This window comes from Anabrus simplex, chromosome 3 (assembly GCF_040414725.1).
Source record: "Anabrus simplex isolate iqAnaSimp1 chromosome 3, ASM4041472v1, whole genome shotgun sequence".
NCBI lineage: Eukaryota > Metazoa > Arthropoda > Insecta > Orthoptera > Tettigoniidae > Anabrus > Anabrus simplex.
The window spans coordinates 243461154-243483296 of NC_090267.1; the positions used below are offsets into that span (position 1 = coordinate 243461154).

Genomic DNA, 22143 nt, shown 5'->3' on the forward strand with positions numbered 1-22143 from the left:
TTTAAGCTCTTCAAATACCTGTCTTAATTCGTAAACATATGACACTGCTTATTACCATTCCATTCCATTCCATTCCATTCCATTCCATTCCATTCCATTCCATTCCATTATTATTATTATTATTATTATTATTATTATTACTTGTTTTACGTCACGCTGACACAGACAGGCCTTATGGCGACGATGGGATAGGAAAGGGCTGAAACTGGGAAGGAACTGACCATGGTCTAAATTGAGGTACATCTCCAGCCAGCATTTGCGGGTTTGAAAATGGGAAACCACTGAAAACTATCTTCAGAGCTGTCGCCTGTGGAGATCGAACACACTATCTCCCGAATTTAAGCTGGCAGCTACGTGACCCAAACTATTATTATTATTATTATTATTATTATTATTATTATTATTATTATTATTATTGCCGTCCCATGGGCTCGGTGTAGCGTGCATACCTCTGACCTGGATATCCGGGCTTAATTCCCGGCTACACTAGAGATTTTCATCTGGATCTGATGGCTGATTCGATTTCCGCTCAGCCTACGTGAGAACATTGAGGAGCGATTTGACGGTGTGATAGCGGCACCGGTCTAGAAAGTCGAGAATAAAGGCCGACAGGATTCCTTACGCTGACCATGCATCACCTCATAATCTGCAGGACTTCGGGCTGAGCAGCAATCACTTGATAGACCAAGGCCCATCAGTGCTGTAGCACCATGCATTCGTTTATTATTATTATTATTATTATTATTATTATTATTATTATTATTATTATTATTATTATTATTATTATTATTATTACTGTATTATAGTTCACAGAAGATTCAACAGGGAAGCATAACGAATTTGTGGGTGTTGGTGTGTGTAATGGCCTAGATACAACTTTTCTTTGGGGGCGATATGAGTAATAATAATAGTAACAAAATACACACTTTCATAATAAAATATAACAAACATAACAAAATATAACAAGATCAGGTACACAGCCTACTAATAATAACTGTCCAAATCGAAAACCATGAGAATATCCGTGTTCATAGCCAAGTCGTCGTGGGTCAAGATGACGGTATACTCCCTTCACATCAACTTATCTTTAAGAGACTATTTACGCCCCTCTCGAATATGCTTTTATTTGATGCTATATCAAGCTCTTGTCTCCTATTAATATTGTTAAAGAGTGTTGGGAGGCGGATTAGGAAAGATCGTTGAAGTACTGATTGCTGAGTGTGGGGAATATGGAGAAGGTCTTTGGTTCTGGTGGAGCGGGAGGGAACACGGATAGAGAAGAGTGAGACAAGATGTTCCAAGCGGTAATGCCCATTTAAGATCCCGTGGAGGAAACTCAGGTCAGCTACCTGTCGCCTGATGTGCAGCGGTGACATATTAATTGCCATTAATACCTGCTGCGTAGACAGATTTCTGAGCACGAGGTTTCTGTTCCTTACAATTGCAGCAAAGAAGGGCACTGCTCTGTCTAACTGCTTAGTATTGGAGGGGGAGGCTGTTGTCCAAATCGGAGAGCAGTAGTTTAAGACAGGTTAAATGATCGTGAGGAAGAAGTGGCGAAGAGCAATGGGGTCAGAAATTTCTGTGAAGCGATAGAGAATGCCTAGCAATTTCATAGCCTTGGTTGTATATGTTTCTATGTGGGTCTTAAATTGTAATTTTGTATCGAATATTACACCTAGGTCACATCGAGTAGGTAATATGATGTCGGTAGAGGAGATTTACGTAGTGTTATGGTCATGTGGCTGCATTTTTGTGGATTGGGGATAAGTTTCCAAGTACGGCACCAGTTCGAGAGGGCACTAAATGATGCAAGCTCACAGCTGCGCACCCTTAACCGCACGGCCAACTCACCCGGTTTGAGTAAAGTTATTACCAGAAATCTATATTAGCGAATGAATTAGGCCACAAACCACAACAATGTAGCGTAACGCAAGTGAAAAATTCTATCATTTACTACAATAATAAATAAGAAAAGCCTAAGATTCAATCACTAAGCATGGGTTAGTAAAACACTTTCTTTCAAAGTGTAAGAAGTAACAAAATCAACTCGATTCGTCTTCTTTTCTGAGCATGTTCATCTATCATTTCGGCAGCTGACAGAGGAACGTCCTTGGCAAGTCGATTTAATCTTGTCTGTGGTGGTGAATTTCGCAAATAGGTCTTTATCCTTCTTAAAGAGAAAAGGGTCTTTCTGTTGTAAATGTTGAAACTGGCAATATGTACAATATTTACAGTGGTTTCGAAATGTTGGGATACATTTCAGGATTACAGTGCTGAAAGGTCTCAATTGCAGTTCTGGGAACTAGTTTATTCTTGGTCAGTCTAGATTTCTATGAACACAACTCTGCAAGTGAATGTTTACTGACACTGGGGGAGAGTGAGTAAAACTCTGCAAGCTTCTGTTTTCTCAGTCATCTTCAGTATCAGTTCTAAGTAGGCACAAAAATACACGCAACAGTATTTTGTGCCTTAGAAATCGTTCCATTACTTTGTTGATAACGTAATCCATGTAGGAAATGAAAATGCTGTGTTATAAAATTCTTCGACAGAATCCGTAGGTATGTTTGTTCCGTATTTCTGCATCTATGATATCCACTTCATAGATACCTCAGTGTCTAATGTCTCGGCGATGACTTTAGAATTTCTATTGGCCTGCATTATTTCAAATTTAACACCCGATCGCCTTCTTAATTACTGTAGCTCAAATATGGTATCTTCAGTTTAAAAAAACACTGATACTATTAGATCTACGAGTATATTTACTTTCTGTAAGATCCTAGAAAGGGCCTAGCCGTAACTAAAAATTTTTTCTGCAGTAAACAAAGTGGCAATGATTTCAAAATCCATGCCATTCAGCAATAATTTGGCATTTGTTCCTGCGGCATCTCCTCGTCATTATTTCTTCAAAACCATCACGAACGTATTCCAGTAAATAAAAAAGTCGTCCAATGCTTCATATAAGTTTCCACCCACCTCAGAGTACACACTCGCTTTAGTGATTTAGTGCTGCGTACTCGTGTGCGTGCGAAAAGTTTTCATTCCCCACCCGGAAGGGGTGGGGCGGGCTACCTGAAGGGTTACGCCCTCCTTCTGGCCATCTGCGTACTCCTTGTGCATTTTCAATTGCACTTAGTAAAGTTGTCTTCCGTTTGGGAGTGTTAAAAATGCATACAAGTATTCTGCTATTCCCATACAGTTTCTGAAAGGCTAAATTCCGCTGGCTTTGAAAGTTGCAAGATTTAATTAATGTGTTGCAAAGTGTACGTACAATGCTGCTGGATAGGTTACCTTAGCTACTGCTTGGACATCATTGAATTACCCGACATATTTCCGGCACCATCGAACTCTTGAACAAAACGGTACTGCAGTCTACGCCGTACTTTTTTTTAGACCTGTCAGAATAGTCGCGGCTAAATCATACCCTAACAACGATTCGACCTCAAAACGTAGTAAAATATCTTCTTGTACCCTTCCATCACTATCAACATATCTCACGCAAACGGCTACCAGTTCCGTATTGCATATGTTCGTTCTTTCGTTTGCCAATACGAAAAACCATCTGGCTTTATTTACCCTGGCAACAACATTCTTAAGAAGTATTTTATCACAGCAGTCGATTTTATTTTGAATTCAATGGCTATTGTACATATTTCTTTCTCCTGATCGCTCGAAAACAGTACGTACTCGTAGTTCATTTTCTCCTAACGCCCTGTAACGAAAAATAGCACGGAAATTCCCTTCGTTTGAAGCACAGCCGATATCACTTGACTACAAGAATCCTGCCACTAACGTGGGGACCTCTGAGGGCGATTTGCTGTGGACCACATGTGATAACACCTTCAACTAAAGGTTCCAGGTTTTTATTCTGTTATCAGAGGGTTGAGGCGTTGGTCTTCTGTACCCAACTTGGCAGGTTCGATCCTGACTCAGTCCGGTGGTATTTGAAGGTGCTGAAATGCGTCAGCCTTGTGTCGGTAGATTTACTGGCACGTGAAAGAACACCTAAGAGGCAAATTTCCGGCACCTTAGCGTTTCCGAGAACCTTCGAAAATAGTTAGTGGGACGTAAAAACAATAACATCATTATTTTTTCTGTTACTTTCTACTCTCTTTGCCCCTGTCTTTATCTAATGTCTCGTTTTCCATCACCTTGAGAAAATGACCTGAAGATGCTAAGCTGATATTTTGTTTCAGAACGTTGTCGATAGTCTTCTTTCGCGGTTTCTTCCGAGTGTCAGTTTTATTAAATGATCCATGGGCTGATTTTTTATTCCACCAGAATTTATAAAAACAACGCAAAATTTGCAATAACTTCGGAATATGCTAACCATTCAAATTCTTCCAGCCATTCTTTTCGGAATCTGAGTTTCCTGTCTCTAAATTTATTCATAATTTCCTAGAGGGACCCAAAAATTTTCTAATACTTGGATTTGTGCTTCCGCGGTTATTTTCCGGTTCACAAATGACGATGTCAAGCGTTGTAATTAGAGCTTGTCGGTCATCATTGGTAGCTGAATTCCTATTTTCACGGTCAGTACTTTTTACAATTACGTCCTCTGCTCCTATGCTCGTGCAAGGTTACTGTATATTACATCGAACTGTTTCTTCATTGCCATTGTTATTTGAACCCTTTGGATTTTAAAATCCAGTCAGCTTGCTTTGAGACATAAACTTAGGTTTGAAAGAAATACTAAGCCAGCACGTTATTTACAGACGTGCAGTCGCTCAAATTATTCATATTATTATAAAACTACGGTCTTAAAAATGACACGCACTCACTGAGTAACATCAGTTACACATATTTACACGATATACGTCGTATGTAAGTAGAAAGGAAATAAACACACGGGAACATAGACCTGCACATGGCTCACGGAAGATAACACTTTCAGCAAGAAAGTACAGCAGTACCGCAAACACTGAATCAAATAATGTAAACCTACTCAGTGGCCTTTACTAAGGTTCAGCCTCAGCATTTGTCTGCTGGGAAAATTTAAAACAACGGAAAACAATATTCAGGGTTGCCGACAGTGGGGTTCGAAGCAACTATCTCCCGAATGTAAGGTGATAGTTACGTGACCCAAACAGCGCAGCCACTTGCTTTGTTCTGACAGCTGAGATGGGGTGACAGTGGTGCTACCATCTCTCTATATATAAATGTTATTGTATGTATGTATGTATGTATGTATGCATGTATGTATGTATGTATGTATGTATGTATGTATGTATGTATGTATGTATGTATGTATGTATGTATGTATGTATGTATGTATTCTATTACAATCTTCTCCTAAACCACTGCAGCGATTTCAACCAAACTTGGTACACTTACGATCGGGCGAGTTGGCCGTGCGCGTAGAGGCGTGCGACTGTGAGCTTGCATCCGGGAGATAGTAGGTTCGAATCCCACTATCGGCAGCCCTGAAAATGGTTTTCCGTGGTTTCCCGTTTTCACACCAGGCAAATGCTGGGTCTGTACCTCAATTAAGGCCACGGCCGCTTCCTTCCAACTCCTAGGCCTTTCCTATCCCATCGTCGCCGTAAGACCTATCTGTGTCGGTGCGATGTAAAGCCCCTAGCAAAAAAAAAATGGTACACTTACGACTTAGTACAGGAGACAAACCGTGTGGGAGTAAGACACCCCAAGTACCCTTAGGGGCGGGCTAGGGGAGTGTCATATAAAAATATTAGAAAATAATGTCGAATCCATACTTTTCGGATTCGCTGAGATGAATAGTGATACTCAGGAATTTTCTAATGTCCAAATTCAGCCCCCTTGGGTGGGGGACAAGGTGAGAGTGATATAGCATAATATTAGAAAATAGTGTCGAATCCATCCTTTTCGGGGTCGCTGAGATGAATAGTGACACTCCGGATTTATTTTGACAAACCGCGTTGGGGTAAGACACTCCCTCTACCCACAGGGGCGGGGGGCGAAGGGATGAATTATAAAATATTCTAGCGTCGAATCCATACTTTTTATGGTCGCTGAGATGAATAGTGACACTCCGGAATTTTTTAAAGTTCAAGTTCAATCCCCTTTGGGGTGGCGGCGAGGGGGGAATGATATATCAAAATAATCGAAGCCATCCTTTTCGAGGTCATTGAGATGAATAGTGACACTCCAGATTTCTTTTGACAAACCGCGTCTGGTAAGACACCTCATGTACCCATGGGGAGGTGAGGGGGGAAGGGGTGACATAAAATATTCGAAAATAGTGTCGAATCCATACCTTTAAAATATCAATCAATATTTCAAAGGAATGCTATAAAAATTCACTTCATACATAACTAATTGGTAATACAAATCTAAGGTAAACATTCAAAAAAATATCCGAGCAACGCCAGGTACTACAGCTAGTATTAAAATAACCATTTAAAATAAACTTTTGTTGCCGGAACACGCATATACACATTATACATGTTTGTATTCAGGAAAGCTTACCCTACTCACTGACGTGAAAAGAAATGAATGTCTGATTATTTCTGAGTCCAGGTGTCCTTAAGAGGTAATGCTTATTATTCTGTGTACCTTCTTGAAACAAAAATCACAACATATAGCATGTAGGATTCTTCACTCTCAAGAGAACTATTATATCAGACTGAAGGTTGTCTCTTGTTTTACAGTTGTCACTCTGGGTACGCAAGGACAACGTGTCATCTTTGACATACTTATGTGGAGCTACACTCCTTAACGCTCAATGGGCTCTCACTGCAGCTCACTGTCTTATGGAGTAAGTATTTAGAACAATATCTATGTGGTTTTTTAAGCAACAGCCCCACTTTATTGAGAATTTTAATGTAATGACATGTGACCTCTGGAGAGGCCTGGTGCACGTCCTTCTGTTTGACACCCACGGCAAGCTACGCGTCTGGCTCTGTGGTAATGACGATGGTAATGAGATAGGGAGAGTATGAAACCAGGTGTCGGCACATAGCCTAGTCCTGTCGAATAACATCAAAGTGTCTGTTGAAGGTTTTAGTCCTCATCCGACGGACGAATCACCATCAATAGCATCATGCCCTCACTATATATAAACATAGCGGAGAGTTTTAGATTTGAACTCAGGCTTTAGCAGGTAGTCGAACATTAGAAACTGTATACCACCCCCTGCCGGTCAACAATCTCCCAGTGAAAATTTTCTCCACAAACGAGACTCCACCCAGCTAACAGGTGGGCAACGTATTTCAAAGCAGTGAGAAATCAATTAATTTAAAGCTGTTCTTAAGAAAACCGAGCTCGATAGCTGCAGTCGCTTAAGTGCGGCCAGTATCCAGTATTCGGGAGATAGTAGGTTCGAACCCCACTGTCGGCAGCCCTGAAAATGTTTTTCCGTGGTTTCCTATTTTCACACCAGGCAAATGCTGGGGCTGTACCTTAATTAAGGCCACGGCCGCTTCCTTCCCACTCCTAGCCCTTTCCTGTTCCATCGTCGCCGTAAGACCTATCTGTGTCGGTGCGACGTAAAGCAACTAGCAAAAAAAAAGTTCTTAAGAAACGTCAGCAAAGCAGCCTAGGTAGTTGCGCCCTTCCTACATCCATGTCTCTGGTCTAGGATATCCTTCAGCATGTATGTGCACTAATTTCTCTACTCGTATTCATTACAAGAAACACGTGCACATTTTACTAGTCTTCCTCATGTAACGATACTCTGCACAGATTGTAGACGTAAGCCAGTTTCCTTTCAATGCGCTGACAGTCCAAAAGAACTGAGTGGAGTACTGCCTAGCTGATTCGAACCTGCCAACCGTCTCGATGGTCACGAATTTTCCACGTAGCCGGTGAGTTGAAAATTAGAAGAAGAAGGAGAATTAGCTCAGTATATGTATTTTTGAAAAGAATGTTCTTGAATTGATAATGCAATTCAAGGTCTTCATTTAAAGCATCAACAATGGAAATCCGTTAATTGGTTATCGTGCTATTTATCAGTGGCGAGTGGCTGGTGAGACTTTGAGATTGAGTTAGCCTACCTACCTGGGTACCTACCTACCTACCTACCTAACTAAATTAAAAAATAAACAAATGAATAATCTACCTTAGTGTCCACCAACTTACTGATGAACCATATTGTATTATGTGACCGGGCCAATTCTGAATTCATATTATTGACACCGAGGCATGAAAGCTTAAAAGCCGGTGAACGCACAGGCTAGCAGTATAGTTGGCCACCTACTACGCGCACGGGTACTGTTTTTGTATGAGAGAGAAACGAGGCTTGTGGCAGAGACAGAAGTTAGGAGAATTACCTACAGTAAATCCCGCGAATTGTCCGCCTCTGTGGTGTAGTGGTTAGCGTGATTAGCTGCCACCCCCGGAGGCCCGGGTTCGATTCCCCGCTCTGCCACGAAATTTGAAAAGTGGTACGAGGGCTGGAACGGGGTCCACTCAGCCTCGGGAGGTCAACTGAGTAGAGGTGGGTTCGATTCCCACCTCAGCCATCCTGGAAGTGGTTTTCCGTGGTTTCCCACTTCTCCTCCAGGCAAATGCCGGGATGGTACCTAACTTAAGGCCACGGCCGCTTCCTTCCCTCTTCCTTGTCTATCCCTTCCAATCTTCCCATGCCCCACCAAGGCCCCTGTTCAGTATAGTAGGTGAGGCCGCCTGGGCGAGGTACTGGTCATTCTCCCCAGCTGTATCCCCCGACCCGATGTCTGAAGCTCCAGGACACTGCCCTTGAGGCGGTAGAGGTGGGATCTCTCGCTAAGTCCGAGAGAAAAGCCAACCCTGGACGATAAATAGATTAAGAAGAAGAAGAAATCCCGCGAATAGAAGAGCGGGAGATCTTATGACTGTTTGGATTTGCAAATTACGCCAGTCAGCTATTGGGTGTGAATGCAAAACAGAGAAGAGTTGTTATGCAATTTTCCAAGTGTCCTTAGTTGAAAACATCTCGTATTGGTGCTCTAATTAATATTCATATTTTTAAGGAGCGTGGGAACTGAAACTTGCTTGATACAAAGGAGAAGGCAATGTTTGTTGGGGATCTCCCTCGCGCCGCGTCTCTCCTGGGAACTTATAAAAAAGAATATGATCCTTGAGACGGCATCGCTGTTTAACTCTGAACGTGTTGCTGTGCGTAGCGTCAGAACCTAGCATCTGAACAAAGACAGTATAGGGGAAGAGCCCGTAGAGAAATCATTAAGCACAGCAACACGTTCAGAGTTAAACAGCGATGACGTCTCAAGGATCATATTCTTTTTATAAGTTCCCAGGAGAGACGCGGCGCGGGGGAGATCCCCAACAAACATTGCCTTCTCCTCTGTGTCAAGTAAGTTTCAGTTCCCACGTTTCTTAAAAATATGAATTAAGCTCGTCTTGCTTGAAACTGTGAGGCAAATTAATGTAATAATGTTAGGTAGACTATTTTGATCGAATAATCAATAACAAGTGCGTGAACGAAATCGATCAGCGAGCTGCAGGATACATACAGTAACTCGTGATCAGGTGTAGGAGCGGCGAATAGGGACGGACTGAGCTTCAGTCAGCAGAAACTGATAAAAAAGTTTCCCACTCATTAACTGAAGTATGAAAATCGCAAGTGAGATAATCGGAAGCCATATTCATTAATATTATAATCTGCGTTAATTGCAGTAGGCAGCAATTTGAACTTCAAGCGCATAGATATTTATGCAAAAATTGATCTTCAAACGGTAACAGAGCTTCCTACAAAACATGTTAAACAGATTGCACCAATCATGGACCACCTCACGGAGCCGAACCAGGGACCTGCAACTATGGATTTTAGTAGTGCAATCATGCATTAAGTCATGCAGCGCGGACCCAATGGATGCGTGAAAGTCATACAAACAAATGTCCGGCTCCATGGATAAATGGTTAGCGTGCTGGCCTTTGGCCACAGGGGTTCCGGCATCGATTCCCGGTAGAGTCGGGAATTTTAACCATCATTGGTTAATTTCGCTGGCACGAGGGCTGGGTGTATATGTCGTCTTCATCATAATTTCATCTTCATCACGACGCGCAGGTCGCCTACGGAAGTCAAATGAAAAACCTGCACCTGGCGAGCCGAACATGTCCTCGTACACTCCCGGCACTAAAAGCCATACGCCATTTCATTTCATTTCATTCCATTTCATTTCATTTCATAGGAACAGATAAATATGAATAAATTCTGAGCATTCGCATTTTTTGTAAATAATCATGTATTCATGCCTTTAGGCTAGTCTTTGTATAAATGTAAATAGATTTAGGAGTTTTAGGACCATACATGCGTTAGTTCAGGTTTATTACTTTTGTCTTCAACGTTAGGAACACTAGGGTAACTGCTTAGTGAGTTTGAGGTATTGTCAGATAAAGTTTTTATTTTTAATTTCATTTCAAGATAGGCATCTGAGCCATGGCTCTTCTTTGTACAATACAGATAAGTTACAATGGCGGCTATATTCAAAATGAAATTACAAATTAATATGCAGTGAATATTTATTATACAGGGTGTTTCAAAAATGGGGGGCATAATTTCAGGTATGTATTTGTTATATGTAGACAATCAAAATAGTTCATTACAACATTTGTCCGGAAATGCTTCATTTCCGAGTTATGGCGTTCACAACACTGAACTTCACCGGAACGTTTTTCTTTCGCAGGTCATTGTCATTACAGATGTTCTAAATGTCCACCTCCTGCTTGAATACAGACCTCACATCGATGTCTCATTGACTTGGTTCGAATGTTTCCTGATCTATGGATAGGTAGAGGTGGCCCTATTGCCTGGTCTCCACGCTCACCTGATCTGAACCCTCTCGTTTTCTACTTGTGGGGCCATTTAAAATCATCGGTGTATTCGTCTCCGGTGCCTGATGTGAAAACTCATCGGAATCGAATTGTGGCATCGTGTGAGGACATACGCAATACTCCTGGAGTTTGGGATCGTGTTCGCAGGTCAATGAGACATCGATGTGAGGTCTGTATTCAAGCAGGAGGTGGATTATTTTTAACTTCTTCTGTAATGACAATGACCTGCGGAAGAAAAACGTTCCGGTGAAGTACAGTGTTGTGAACTCCATAACTCGGAAATGAAGCATTTCCGGACACATGTTGTAATGCACTATTTTGATTGTCTACATGTAACAAATACATACCTGAAATTATGCCCCCTATTTTTGAAACAACCTGTATAATGTAACATGGTGTAATAGATAAGATAGGACAAAGCTTCCTAGATGTAATTACCATACTACTTTAAGTATTTCGTTACATTACTTTTGAAAATAGGTAAAGTTGGTAAATTTTTATATTTTTAGGAAGTGGTTTACCGCACACGTAGTTACAGAAAAATGCCAAAGAGAATTTTGAGCATAACTAGTAGAATAAATCTGACTGTAGTGAATATTATAAATAATTCTTGTTTCATAATTATGAATCTGTGAATTGGTAATCATGGATGTGTTTGAGCGGACTAATTTGTTTTGAATTTTATAGATCATAATTACAGAAGCCTTAATGCAGAAGTCTGGAAGTGATAATATATTACAATAGTTATACAGATCGTTAGTCGGTATCAGAATGGGAAGTTTGAAAATTAGTTTTAGTGCTTTCTTCCTAAGGACATCTACATTTCCAAATAATTATTTATCACAGCATGCCCAGACATGTATAATATAAGAGATGTGGCTTTCAATAAGATCATAGTAAATACCTCTCAATAACGCACGAGAGAATTTACCGTATACCTCAATCTACTTAGGATACCAATCACAGGGATAATTTTATTACAAATAGTCTCCACCTGATTACATCATGACATATTTTCATCCCTAATTAGTCCTAAGAATTTAGTACTCTGCACTTTCATTACTCTATGATTGAAGAAAATCAGATTTGTATCCAAATTTAATACATATAATCTTTTGTGAGAAATTATGTAGTTTGTTTTTGTTAGATTTATAGTTAATCGGTCAGAATTAAGCCATGTTGCAAGTAATAGAATATCCTGCTGCATATTTTGTTCAAATTCATGATTGCTAGAGCCTGCATAAAAAATATTAGTGTAATCAGCAAAAATGGACAGTCTTCCAATTGACTTACGGTGACCAATACCATTAACGAAGATAAGAAACAAGATAAGCAAGCAAATGGGCGTGGACGTGCTGTGTTGAGGGTGCCGGTGGAACGGGAATGGAATATTGATTGGGAGTCAAGAGAGAAGCGGAGAATGACGTAGGTGACTGGTGTGAATCAATATTGGGTAGTTATCGGAAGATGACAGGGGAAAAGGAAGAAAGAAGCAGCCAAAAGAGAAGGAAGTAAAGTGGAAATGGGAATGAAGGGGGAGATGATGTTGGTGGCAGCTGTAATTATGGTATTGCTAGTTATAGGGAGCGTGGAAGTAAACCCCGGGCCGATTTCCAGTGGCAACATGAGCTTGGAAGAGTTGGAAGTCATAAGGAAGGTGGTAAAAGAGGTTGTGGAAGAAGTTTGCCCGTTTGAGCAGATCAAAAATATGATGCAGGAGCAAGCGAAGGAGTTAAAAAATATGAAGCGATGGTTCCAGAAAAAAATGGACGAAACAACAACCAAAGTGGGAACCAACGAGAGAGAAATTGTCACTCAAAGAGAAAATAAGAAATTTGGAAGAGGAAGTGTCGAAGCTGAAGATAGAAGTAGAAGTCAGTAGTAAAAATCGAAGGAAGAAATGCTTATTTGTATATGGCGTTCCGGAGAAAAAGAGAGAGGACAAAGTGAGTACAATTTACAAAATGGTGGAGCTCATCCAGAACAAAAATGAAAATTAATTTCAGCGAAGTTGATATAGATGATGAGGAAAGGATGGGTAAAGTGCATGGTCACAGGCTTATAAAAGTGAAGTTGTTATCTACATTGATAGCTGAAATAATGATAAGAAATGCGGGTAACCTTCAGAGTGAAAAAACTGGATTAAGAGAGACATGGGAAAAGAAGGGAATAAGAATTTAAAAATCGTTAAGAAACATTTAGTGAGGGCCAGACACCAAGGATTAACGCTAGGATTACCAAACATTCTTTCGACCTGTTTTTACTGAAGCGGTCATTTTCACCAATAGTGGCACGTATCCGTTTCTTGAGGATATCGGTACCAGAAAAAAGTTCGAATTGAGTATAAAAACATCATAGACCATCATTTAATTTTTATCATGCATGACTTGTAAACACTAATATAAATAAATAAATAAATAAATAAATAAATAAATAAATAAATAAATAAATAAATAAATAAATAAATAAATAAATAAATAAATAAATAAATAAATACACTAGTAAGGCAGAATGTTCTTCTTACACACTTTAGCTTACATTAGATACATATCTGCATGAATGTCACTTTCTGCTTTTCAACGTATTTGTTGCACTGCACACACATACTTTGCTTGGTCACCTTTGAAGTGAACTTAACCACAGACGAGTTTTCTACAGATTGCACACCTTTCAATTGTCTTGTTCCCTTTGCACACTACTTCCCTGATTGATGTAAAACTCATCAAGACGCAATACTACGTGTTCACCTAGGGTCTGATCGGTGGGTCGCGTGTCATCTTTTCCAAGATAGGGAAAACCGTTTACAACATACCCTGCTTCCACATCGACAGCCAACCAAAATTTCATACTAAACTTTTCTGGTTTATTGGCCATATACTGCATAAATGGGCAGCTTTCGATGGAAAGAGCTGTTCATCCACGGTAATGTTCTCACTTGGTCTGAGACAAATAGTTAAATTAGGTATAAACTTGTTCAGCACAACAGATACAAGCGCCAATCTATCAATTTTCAGGTGATCCCTACTGGTAGATTTTTAATCGAATCGAAGAAAGCTCATGATATCCGGGAAACGGTTTCGTGCCATAGTTTGGGAGAAACTTCTGTGACCACAGATCGAGAACGTCCGTGTCAGCTTCATAAGTTCCGCGTGCGTATAAAATACCAATGACAGCGTCCAATTCTTCCAAACAAAGTGTCCGTTCAGGATTGTTCAGAACATCGCGGGCTCCAACCTCAGCATTTCATTCGATGCGGCGCAGTTTGGATTCTTCAATAAAAAGATGACAAGCTGTAGCGGCACAAGTTCCTTCAATGTGGCGTTTTGCATGTCCAGTGGGACCTCGGACTTCCCTCAGTATATTTTACTATCCCCAGCGGCCTGGCAGGCTTTGTAGATCAACAAGAGTCCACACTGTTCCATCCAAAGAGACTTCTTCCTCGCCGACCGTCATGTGCTGACCACGCCCATATGTTGAATTACCACAGCGTATGCCCGGCCTTCTGTAGTTGATATCGTGCCACTTGCTAGTAATTTATTTATCTTCCTTAGTGTTTCTTTCACCTGCAAAATATAATACCAAACTTACTTATACTGAACACAGAATTACATAAATACAAAATGACTAACTTCATATAGGCTTACCTTTATCATCAGCTGCTTTGCTAGTGTGCGTGCGTCGCCATTTGGCGAGTAGTTTCCTAAGATTTGAGGTCGAAGGCTGCTGTGCACATAGAAATTCTGCAGGCTCGACGCAAATAGAATCACTATCCGAACTATTTCCGTTCGTCAAGCTATATACTTCATAGAAATTATCGAGGTCTAAATCAGTCCCAGCTTCATCGCTTGATTGTGATGGGGAACTCATATGCTTATGCTTCAGAATTTCGGCATCCATTTGCAGACTACGCGAGAACATGTTTCTTCTGGGTAATCACAAACAATCGGGAAATCGAGTTTGAATTTTGTAATGAGTGAACACGGCAATTGACTGCTCGTAACGATTGCACACCTTTCATTACTGAACAAATACTGACTATATTTTCCTGTCAGTGTACTTGTATCATTGTTTGAAAAGAGACAACAGCTGTCCCATTGCAGCACAACAATAAGTTCTATTCGATACTACGGTAATAAGGTACACTGCAATAGCTTGTTAGAATGATATCCCGTTCTAAATGAAAGCCACAAAAATCTGACGGGGTAGCTACTGCAATACCGGTCAAAATGACCGTCTGGTAAAAGTAGGTATATGACCTCATAGCGCTAACTAGAAAGGAGTTACTGGTTTTTGAAGCTATATGCCGAAAAGTACACTTAATATCAATAAAAGCTACCAAAGAGTTTGTACGTTCTAACCGTATAACGAGAGTGATAGAGAAAACAAAACTGAAAACGATTATTTTTACCGCTGCAGTAAACCTAGTGTTAAAAGCACACATTAGGGCTCAGCAATTAGTAGTGACCAATGGCAGGTGCATAAGAAACTGAACAGTGACGAAATTATGGGTATTAGAAGAGAGACTGAAGAAGGAAGAAGTGATGGGGGCGAGAGTGGAAGAAAGGCAGGCATTGGAAAACAGAGCCGGATAAGACGGACATAGTGAACCAGTGAGGAAATAGAAGCTGTTTTGGAAGCGTCGAGCTCGGAGGAAAGGCAGAGAGGTGAACACAGTGATGGAGTGGACGTACATAGCGAAAAGAAAAGGGCATTGGTTAAAGGGGAGAGAACAGAATCGTCTAGGGAAGCAGACAGGGACTTAGGCAGATAAAAGAGATTAGTTGAGAGGACTGTATAAGACACATGCAAAGGAATTGCGAAGATCTGAAAGGTTTTAAGAAGGAACATACTTAAAGTGTTGCTTTGAGCAAAGGGAGAAATTTGAGTCTAAAGGGTTTGTGGGGAAAGAAAGCTAAAAATAATGAGGCCATAGTAACGAGAAGTAAAAAGTTGTAAGTAAAGTTAGTAAGTTAGGGGATAGTGTGTAAATATAATATGTGCTAAAGAGATGATATGAAGACAGGGTGGTAAGTGTGATTAAAGTTACGTATATGTGAATAGTAGGTTAAGGTGAAGAGTGATGTTATATGTGGAGTGTGATTAAGCCAATAATAGAGTGGAAATAATGATGTTAATTAGTTAAATTTGGTAGATGGTAGAGTTTGTTTGTTAATTTTATTTGAAATGAATAGTGAATAGTGAAGGTTAGAAAGATAATGAATAAGAGGTTGAGTAGATGGTATATGGTAGAGTGTGTTTGTTATATGCATTTGAAGTGAATATTGACGGTAAGAGAGATTATGTATAAGAGGTTGAGTTGGTGGTATGAGATTGATGAGGATGGTGGGTTGGTTGCTAGGTGTTTATATGCTAAGAGTGATTATTGTACTTAAGTATATTGAATTAAAAATTATTGTAAATTTGAAATGAATAGTGACAAAGTGTGGAATTTGATTAAGAACGGAGTGGTGGTTGTTAAGTGTGATTATGCTGAGAGTGAATTTAGTTAAGTAGATTTGAAATATAAGTGAATGTAAGAGTGATGGTAATTTTAAATGAGTTGGGAGTAGTGGTGACGATGAGTGATTGTGTTTGTTAATTGTATATGAAGGGAAAGTATGATGGTATTTTTGAGTGAAGTTTGATATGATTGATTATGTTTAAGAGATGGGTATGGTCATTTAAGTGAATATGGCCTGACATTTAAATTTGCAGTGGTGGTGGCTAAGATTGATTAAAATAAAAAGATTGAAAGATTGATGAAAAGGGAGGGAGCAAAGTATGGTTGGTAAATTTTGGCATGGTAAGAAGTGATGGTATAATTGAAGGTGGAGACTAATTTGAAATATAAATGAGATTAAATAATGTTAAATATATGTGAAAGAGATTGGGATTATGATGGCTGGTAACAAGGAAGTAGTTCAAGTAGAAAGTTGCAACGTGAGGAGAATGTGGCACACAAACGCGGCAGGTGTTGTAATGTTAAGACTGGATCAGCAAACCTTAGTAGGTCAATAGAGAGTATGGTATAAGGTGTGGAATGTGCAAAGGTTCGCGAATCCAGTCAGGAGAGATATGAAGGTCCTTAAATTTCATGTGCCGTTTCATGATTGCCGTTTGTTTTATTTCACCTTATTTTTATGTTATTTTCTTTGTTCATCCAGTTAGCCTATTCCCATGGCTATCGGATCTCCGGAAGGGAGTCGATCGTGGGCCATTTGACCCTAGTTATTAAATTGATTTGTTGTTTGTTTACTTATTTGTTTATTTGTCCAGTAAGTGGAGTTGAGGGAGCTTGTTTACTTTATCCATTAGTCGCTCAAGGATACAATCAAATAACGTAAAGGTACTCAGTAATTCACGAATAGATGTTCGTTTCGTCCACTTCACGACACTTTAACTGACCCTGGGTATCCATCATGCTGCTGTTGTTGCTCTTATTTTTATTCTTTTGCTTATTTAGTGACATAACCTACAATTAACACTACCACAGAGCGAGAATACGAAATTATATAATTACACAGCACTTTAAAGGTTATCCAGCAGTACCTGATTTTTCCTTTTAATCGTCACTCGGAAATGTACACTACTGTAATGTAGGGAACCTTCAAATTCCTTTAATTGTCCGTCAAAAACCCTATTTTAAGAGACAACTATACATCACATAATGTAAGAGCCATGCTTTCTTTATCCCTGTATGTTTTATTTGAGAGAGTCTGAGGTGATATTGTCATCCTAAAAGTAAGGTCAGCAGTGCCCGACGTGGTATCAAACTGGGTGATTAGTGCTGTGAGAGATAAACGACCTAAGAATAGGAGGGGAAGTCGTAATAGTATACATGTAATTTTTCAGTGGTGCAGAGTAAGCTGTGGACGTTCAGTCTCCACCATTGAGCCAGAAAGGTTTCTCTATGAAAATCTCGGCAGGTAACGCATGGAAAAGCACCTGAATCGAACTTGGGTCTGCAAAATAACAAATGTGATTTATTTAGTAATAGTTTCGGATAGTCCGAAGTGTAAGTGAGGCAGATAGGTCTACCTGATATTGAATTATGAATTTGGAAAAACAATTGTACCAGAACAATAGATCTTCCTGCACAAACTGATCTTCCCACAATAACAGAGCTTCCTACAGAACGTGTTAATCAAGGAGATGGCACCAATCATGAACCACCGCACGGAGCCGAACGGGGAACCTGCAACTATGGACGTTAGTAGTGCAATCATGCAGTAAGTCACACAGTGTGGCCCACATGGATGAGTAAATGTCACAGGAACAGATAAATCTGAACAAATTCTCAGTATTGTTTAGGACAAAACAGGATTCGCATTTTTTGTAAATATTCATGTAATCATGCCTGCAGGCAAGTCTTTGTATAAGTGTAAACAGGTTTAGGAGGTTTAGGAGTTTTAGGACCATACAGGCGTTATTTCTGGGTTATGACCTTTGTATTCGATGTTTGAAACATTACGGTAACTGTTCTGTGAGTTTGAGTTCTTGTCAGATAAAGTTATTCCTGTCTGTTTTATTTGAGAGGCTCTGAGGTGATATGGTCATCCAGAAAGTAAGGTCAGTAGTGCTGACGTGGCATCGAACTGGGAGATTAGTGCTGTGAGATATAAACAGTCTAAGATTAGGACAGGAGGTCGTAATAATATAAAACATGTAGTTCTTCAGTGGTGCAGAGTAAGCTGTGGACGTTCAGTCCCCATCGTTGAGTTAGAAAGTTTTCTGGGAAAATCTCGGCAGGTAACGCACGGCAAAGTACGTGAATCAAAGTGGGATCTGCAAGATAAGACATGTGGTTTATTGAGTAATCGTTTCGGATAGCCCGAAGCGAAGATGATGGAGATAGGCCTACCCGATGTTGAATTACGGATTTGGTAAAACAATTGCACCAGACCAATAAGAAATTTTGTTGCGAGATATATGAGGGACATAGGCACCCATAATATTGAGGTGTTACTCGTGAGATTACAGATAAATATGCTGCACAGCTGAGAGGCGTGCCCGTGACTCATAGGCTGGGAGAAGACCCTTTTAAACCACATGTTGAGTTACAGCCATGCGGCGACCTTTCCCGAGTAAATAAGATTTTGCAGCGAAAAGGAATGATTTGCATTGGGCGTCGAAAGATAGGTGACCTGTTAACCGCCTATCACGGTAGCAGGTTAATGAATATTAGGTAAGCAGTCGGCTGGGAATACGAGCATGTATTTATCTGGGCAAGACAAATGTTTAGTTAACTTTTTATTTCAGATATTTGTGTAATATTTTGTTGCCCATGTGTCTTGCAATGCTATTTATCTTTTGTTATCATTTGTGTAAGGGGAGAGCTCGTATGATTTTTCTGGAATGAGAATATTCGGTTCTCATTTTGAATTATGAGAGTGGGATCATATTTAGCTTCAGTTACATTTTGGGGGTATTATAGCGGTCCGAAGCCAGTGTGTGATTTATGTTTCTGTTTCCCTAACCATTGGGAGTCATATTAGTGAATATAATGTGCGAATCTTACATTCCTAATCCCTTGTAGATGAACGTTTTAACTGACCAAATCTACGTCTACAGTGTTCAGACCCGCAAATATCAGGGATATTTGTTATATAAAATTTTGTATTTCTTCCTTGTTTAATGTTTTGAATTTTTGTGGTGGTTCTAATCATTTTATGTTTCGTGGGTTAAAGTTGTTCATCCCTCATCTTAGGATTCTCACTCACATACAGAATTTAGTACCCAGTACTACTTCAATTCTAGACTTTTGTTAGACCATCTTCCGGACAGACCACCGCTCCATCGACTGACCGGCCAGGCGAAAGAATAGGACATAAGGTAATATACATTAAGAACCCATGAATTACTACTGCTACTACTATCATGCGTTCCTTGAGCTTAGGAAGCCTTGAATTTAAGAGGAATCTGCAGTGTTCTGTCAAGTTGAGACTGGAATGGCCGCAGTCTCTCTTGCACACGTGGCCCAAGTCTAAGCATCTGAGATTGGAGTGTGTTTTTGAAATTGAGTTTCGTATACAGTTCTGTACCTGTTTAATCGAAGAGAGTCGGGTGGAGGGTGGGCAGCAGTGCAGGCTAATATTTCTGTCCCGCACTTGTCGCGCAATTGTTTCGTTTTCCCTCTGAACGCTTTTCGTGTTACTGTCATCGGTACGAATTTTCACAATATGAAACTGTCCTTGCCATCAATCTTCAACTAAACATGGCGTAACCGTTGCCAACAGCGACAGTGCCAACAGTGCAAAATGCAGGTTGTAGTGTCTTTGGACAAGCGTCCAGGATCTACTGAATGATAAAGTAATTTTAGTTCGTGCGAGAAGTGTCGATAAATACAGTTTCAAACAAGATAAATTTTGTAGTAGATATACTTATGTTGAGGTTTTCAGTATTACTATGCTTAGTAGTTATAAGTAGAGGTTAAAATTTAGAATAAGTGCTGATGCTTGTTTGCCTGCTGTTTCTTGTTTTTTGCTGGTGGCTTTAGGTCATACCAACACAGATAGCCTTTATGGCGACGATGGGATAGGTAAGGGCTAGGAGTTGGAAGGAAGTGTCCGTGGCCTTAATAAAGGTACAGACCCAGCATTTGCCTGGTGTGAAAATGGGAAACCACGGACAACCATCTTCAGAGCTGCCGACAGTAGGATTCGAACCCACTATCCCCCGAATTCAGGCTCACACCTGCGCGCCCCTAACCGCACAGCCTACTCGACCGATGTTTGTTGCTTAAATTGGCCGATCATCTACGTCATCGGCCCAAAAAGTACTGTTAAAATGTATTTCATGTAAATGATAAAACTAAGACTTGCCACGGATATGTATTTTTCCGCTATCTCCAATTCTCTTAAATTTGTAATAACCATTAGACTGTAAAATGTTCGATATTAATTTTATTCAGAATTTGTTAACTTTTAAATGTTTACATTTAGATGAATGCTTTAAAGGTATGGTGAACGGTCTTAAACCCACCGACTGGAAAATAAATTCCACAATATCAATGAGTAAAATGTATTTTTCTATATTATTACTTCAGTAAGAGTACTCTTGGTGGAAAAAATAAGAAATGTTGTCGTTTTAAAATTAGAGCTAAAATATAGATGTCCCCCCAGATTCTGGAATGTGCCTCTTTTTTGTACATCGTGTCCCTCACTTCTTCCTTCAACAATTGGTCACCTTAATCGAACTGCAATGGTCTCGCCCGAGGCGCGTTAAGTTCTACCAGTTACTTCTTTTCCTCTTCTTCTTCTTCTTCTCCTCCTTCTCCTCCTTCTCCTTCTCCTTCTCCTTCTCCTTCTCCTACGTGTCCTGACAGGAGATTGGCGACCAGATGGAGTAATGTTTCCTGTACCTTCTATACCGTATGGAATTTTCCGCACCAACCAGCCATTCAAGCATTAAATATAATTTGATTGCTACTTCAGAGAAACATCTTGATATCGATTGTTTTGAAACACACTGAATTTTTTATTCTTATGTAATGCTTAATATATTTAAGAAAATGTTATCAGCGGTAAAATGTTTTTAAAAGTCTTCTTTAGCTGATAATAAAGCAACCGTACATAAGGTATGTGTTCACCCAGATTTTTCTAAAATTACGTAGTTCCCTATTTGCATTAGGACATGTCTTATAGGTTACGGGAATGAGCAAGAAAAAGTAGAACGATCATTATGTATATAAACTTAAAATATTTCATTATTCGTTCATAAATTATTTTTAAAAATGTATAATATTGTTTTAAACATCATAGCTCACAAATTAATTGACATTCTTCAAATCTTCAAATTTGTTTGTTTGCATTTGTTCACAACATTTTTAGATAGAGTATGAACCTAAAATATCTGAACCTAGAGTGAAATTGTGCCGTTAGTGACCTATTACTTTAGTGCATACAAATATTTTGGTGTTTATAAAGTTATAAACAAATCGCATAATCAATTATATTTTGCAACAATTGTTGCACATCTCAGGTTTGTGCCCTGGAATGCTTTAGGCTTTCATTGAAAATGATATTCAGTGAAATAGGATAATTGGGTCTAATGTTATGGTTTCTTGAAATACTGAGATCTTTAAAAATTATTTTCCAAACAAATCCATCTCAAAGTTTTAAAACTATTTCAGAAAATCCCTGCCCCCTCCTCGTGGTTATCTGCTCTGGGGTGTTTCGTAGGTGATACTTTATTCTGTTTTATAGCTTTAGGCAAGTCCAGACAGGCTGCAGTATGTTTACCAATAGTAACACCCACCTGCTTTAGAATTTGCAATTATATATCTGGGCCGGAATTATAATAGCAAATAACATCCATAACACAAACATTCAATGTTTTCTGTCCTACTGAGCCCTTATTGAAGTGCTCATTTAATTACTCATTCGTTGATTT

The 22143-nt window shown here is 39.7% G+C and overlaps 1 protein-coding gene across 2 annotated transcripts in view; it reads left to right on the forward strand.

The window, feature by feature from the left end:
- Positions 1–22143, forward strand: part of LOC136867192 (serine protease 42) — a 155313-nt gene that overhangs the window by 50774 nt on the left and 82396 nt on the right. For both annotated transcript variants that reach the window (XM_067144312.2, XM_068227047.1), the window contains one exon: positions 6630–6736. In XM_067144312.2, the coding sequence (XP_067000413.2) occupies positions 6630–6736 (107 nt within the window). The remainder of the gene's footprint in view (positions 1–6629; positions 6737–22143) is intronic.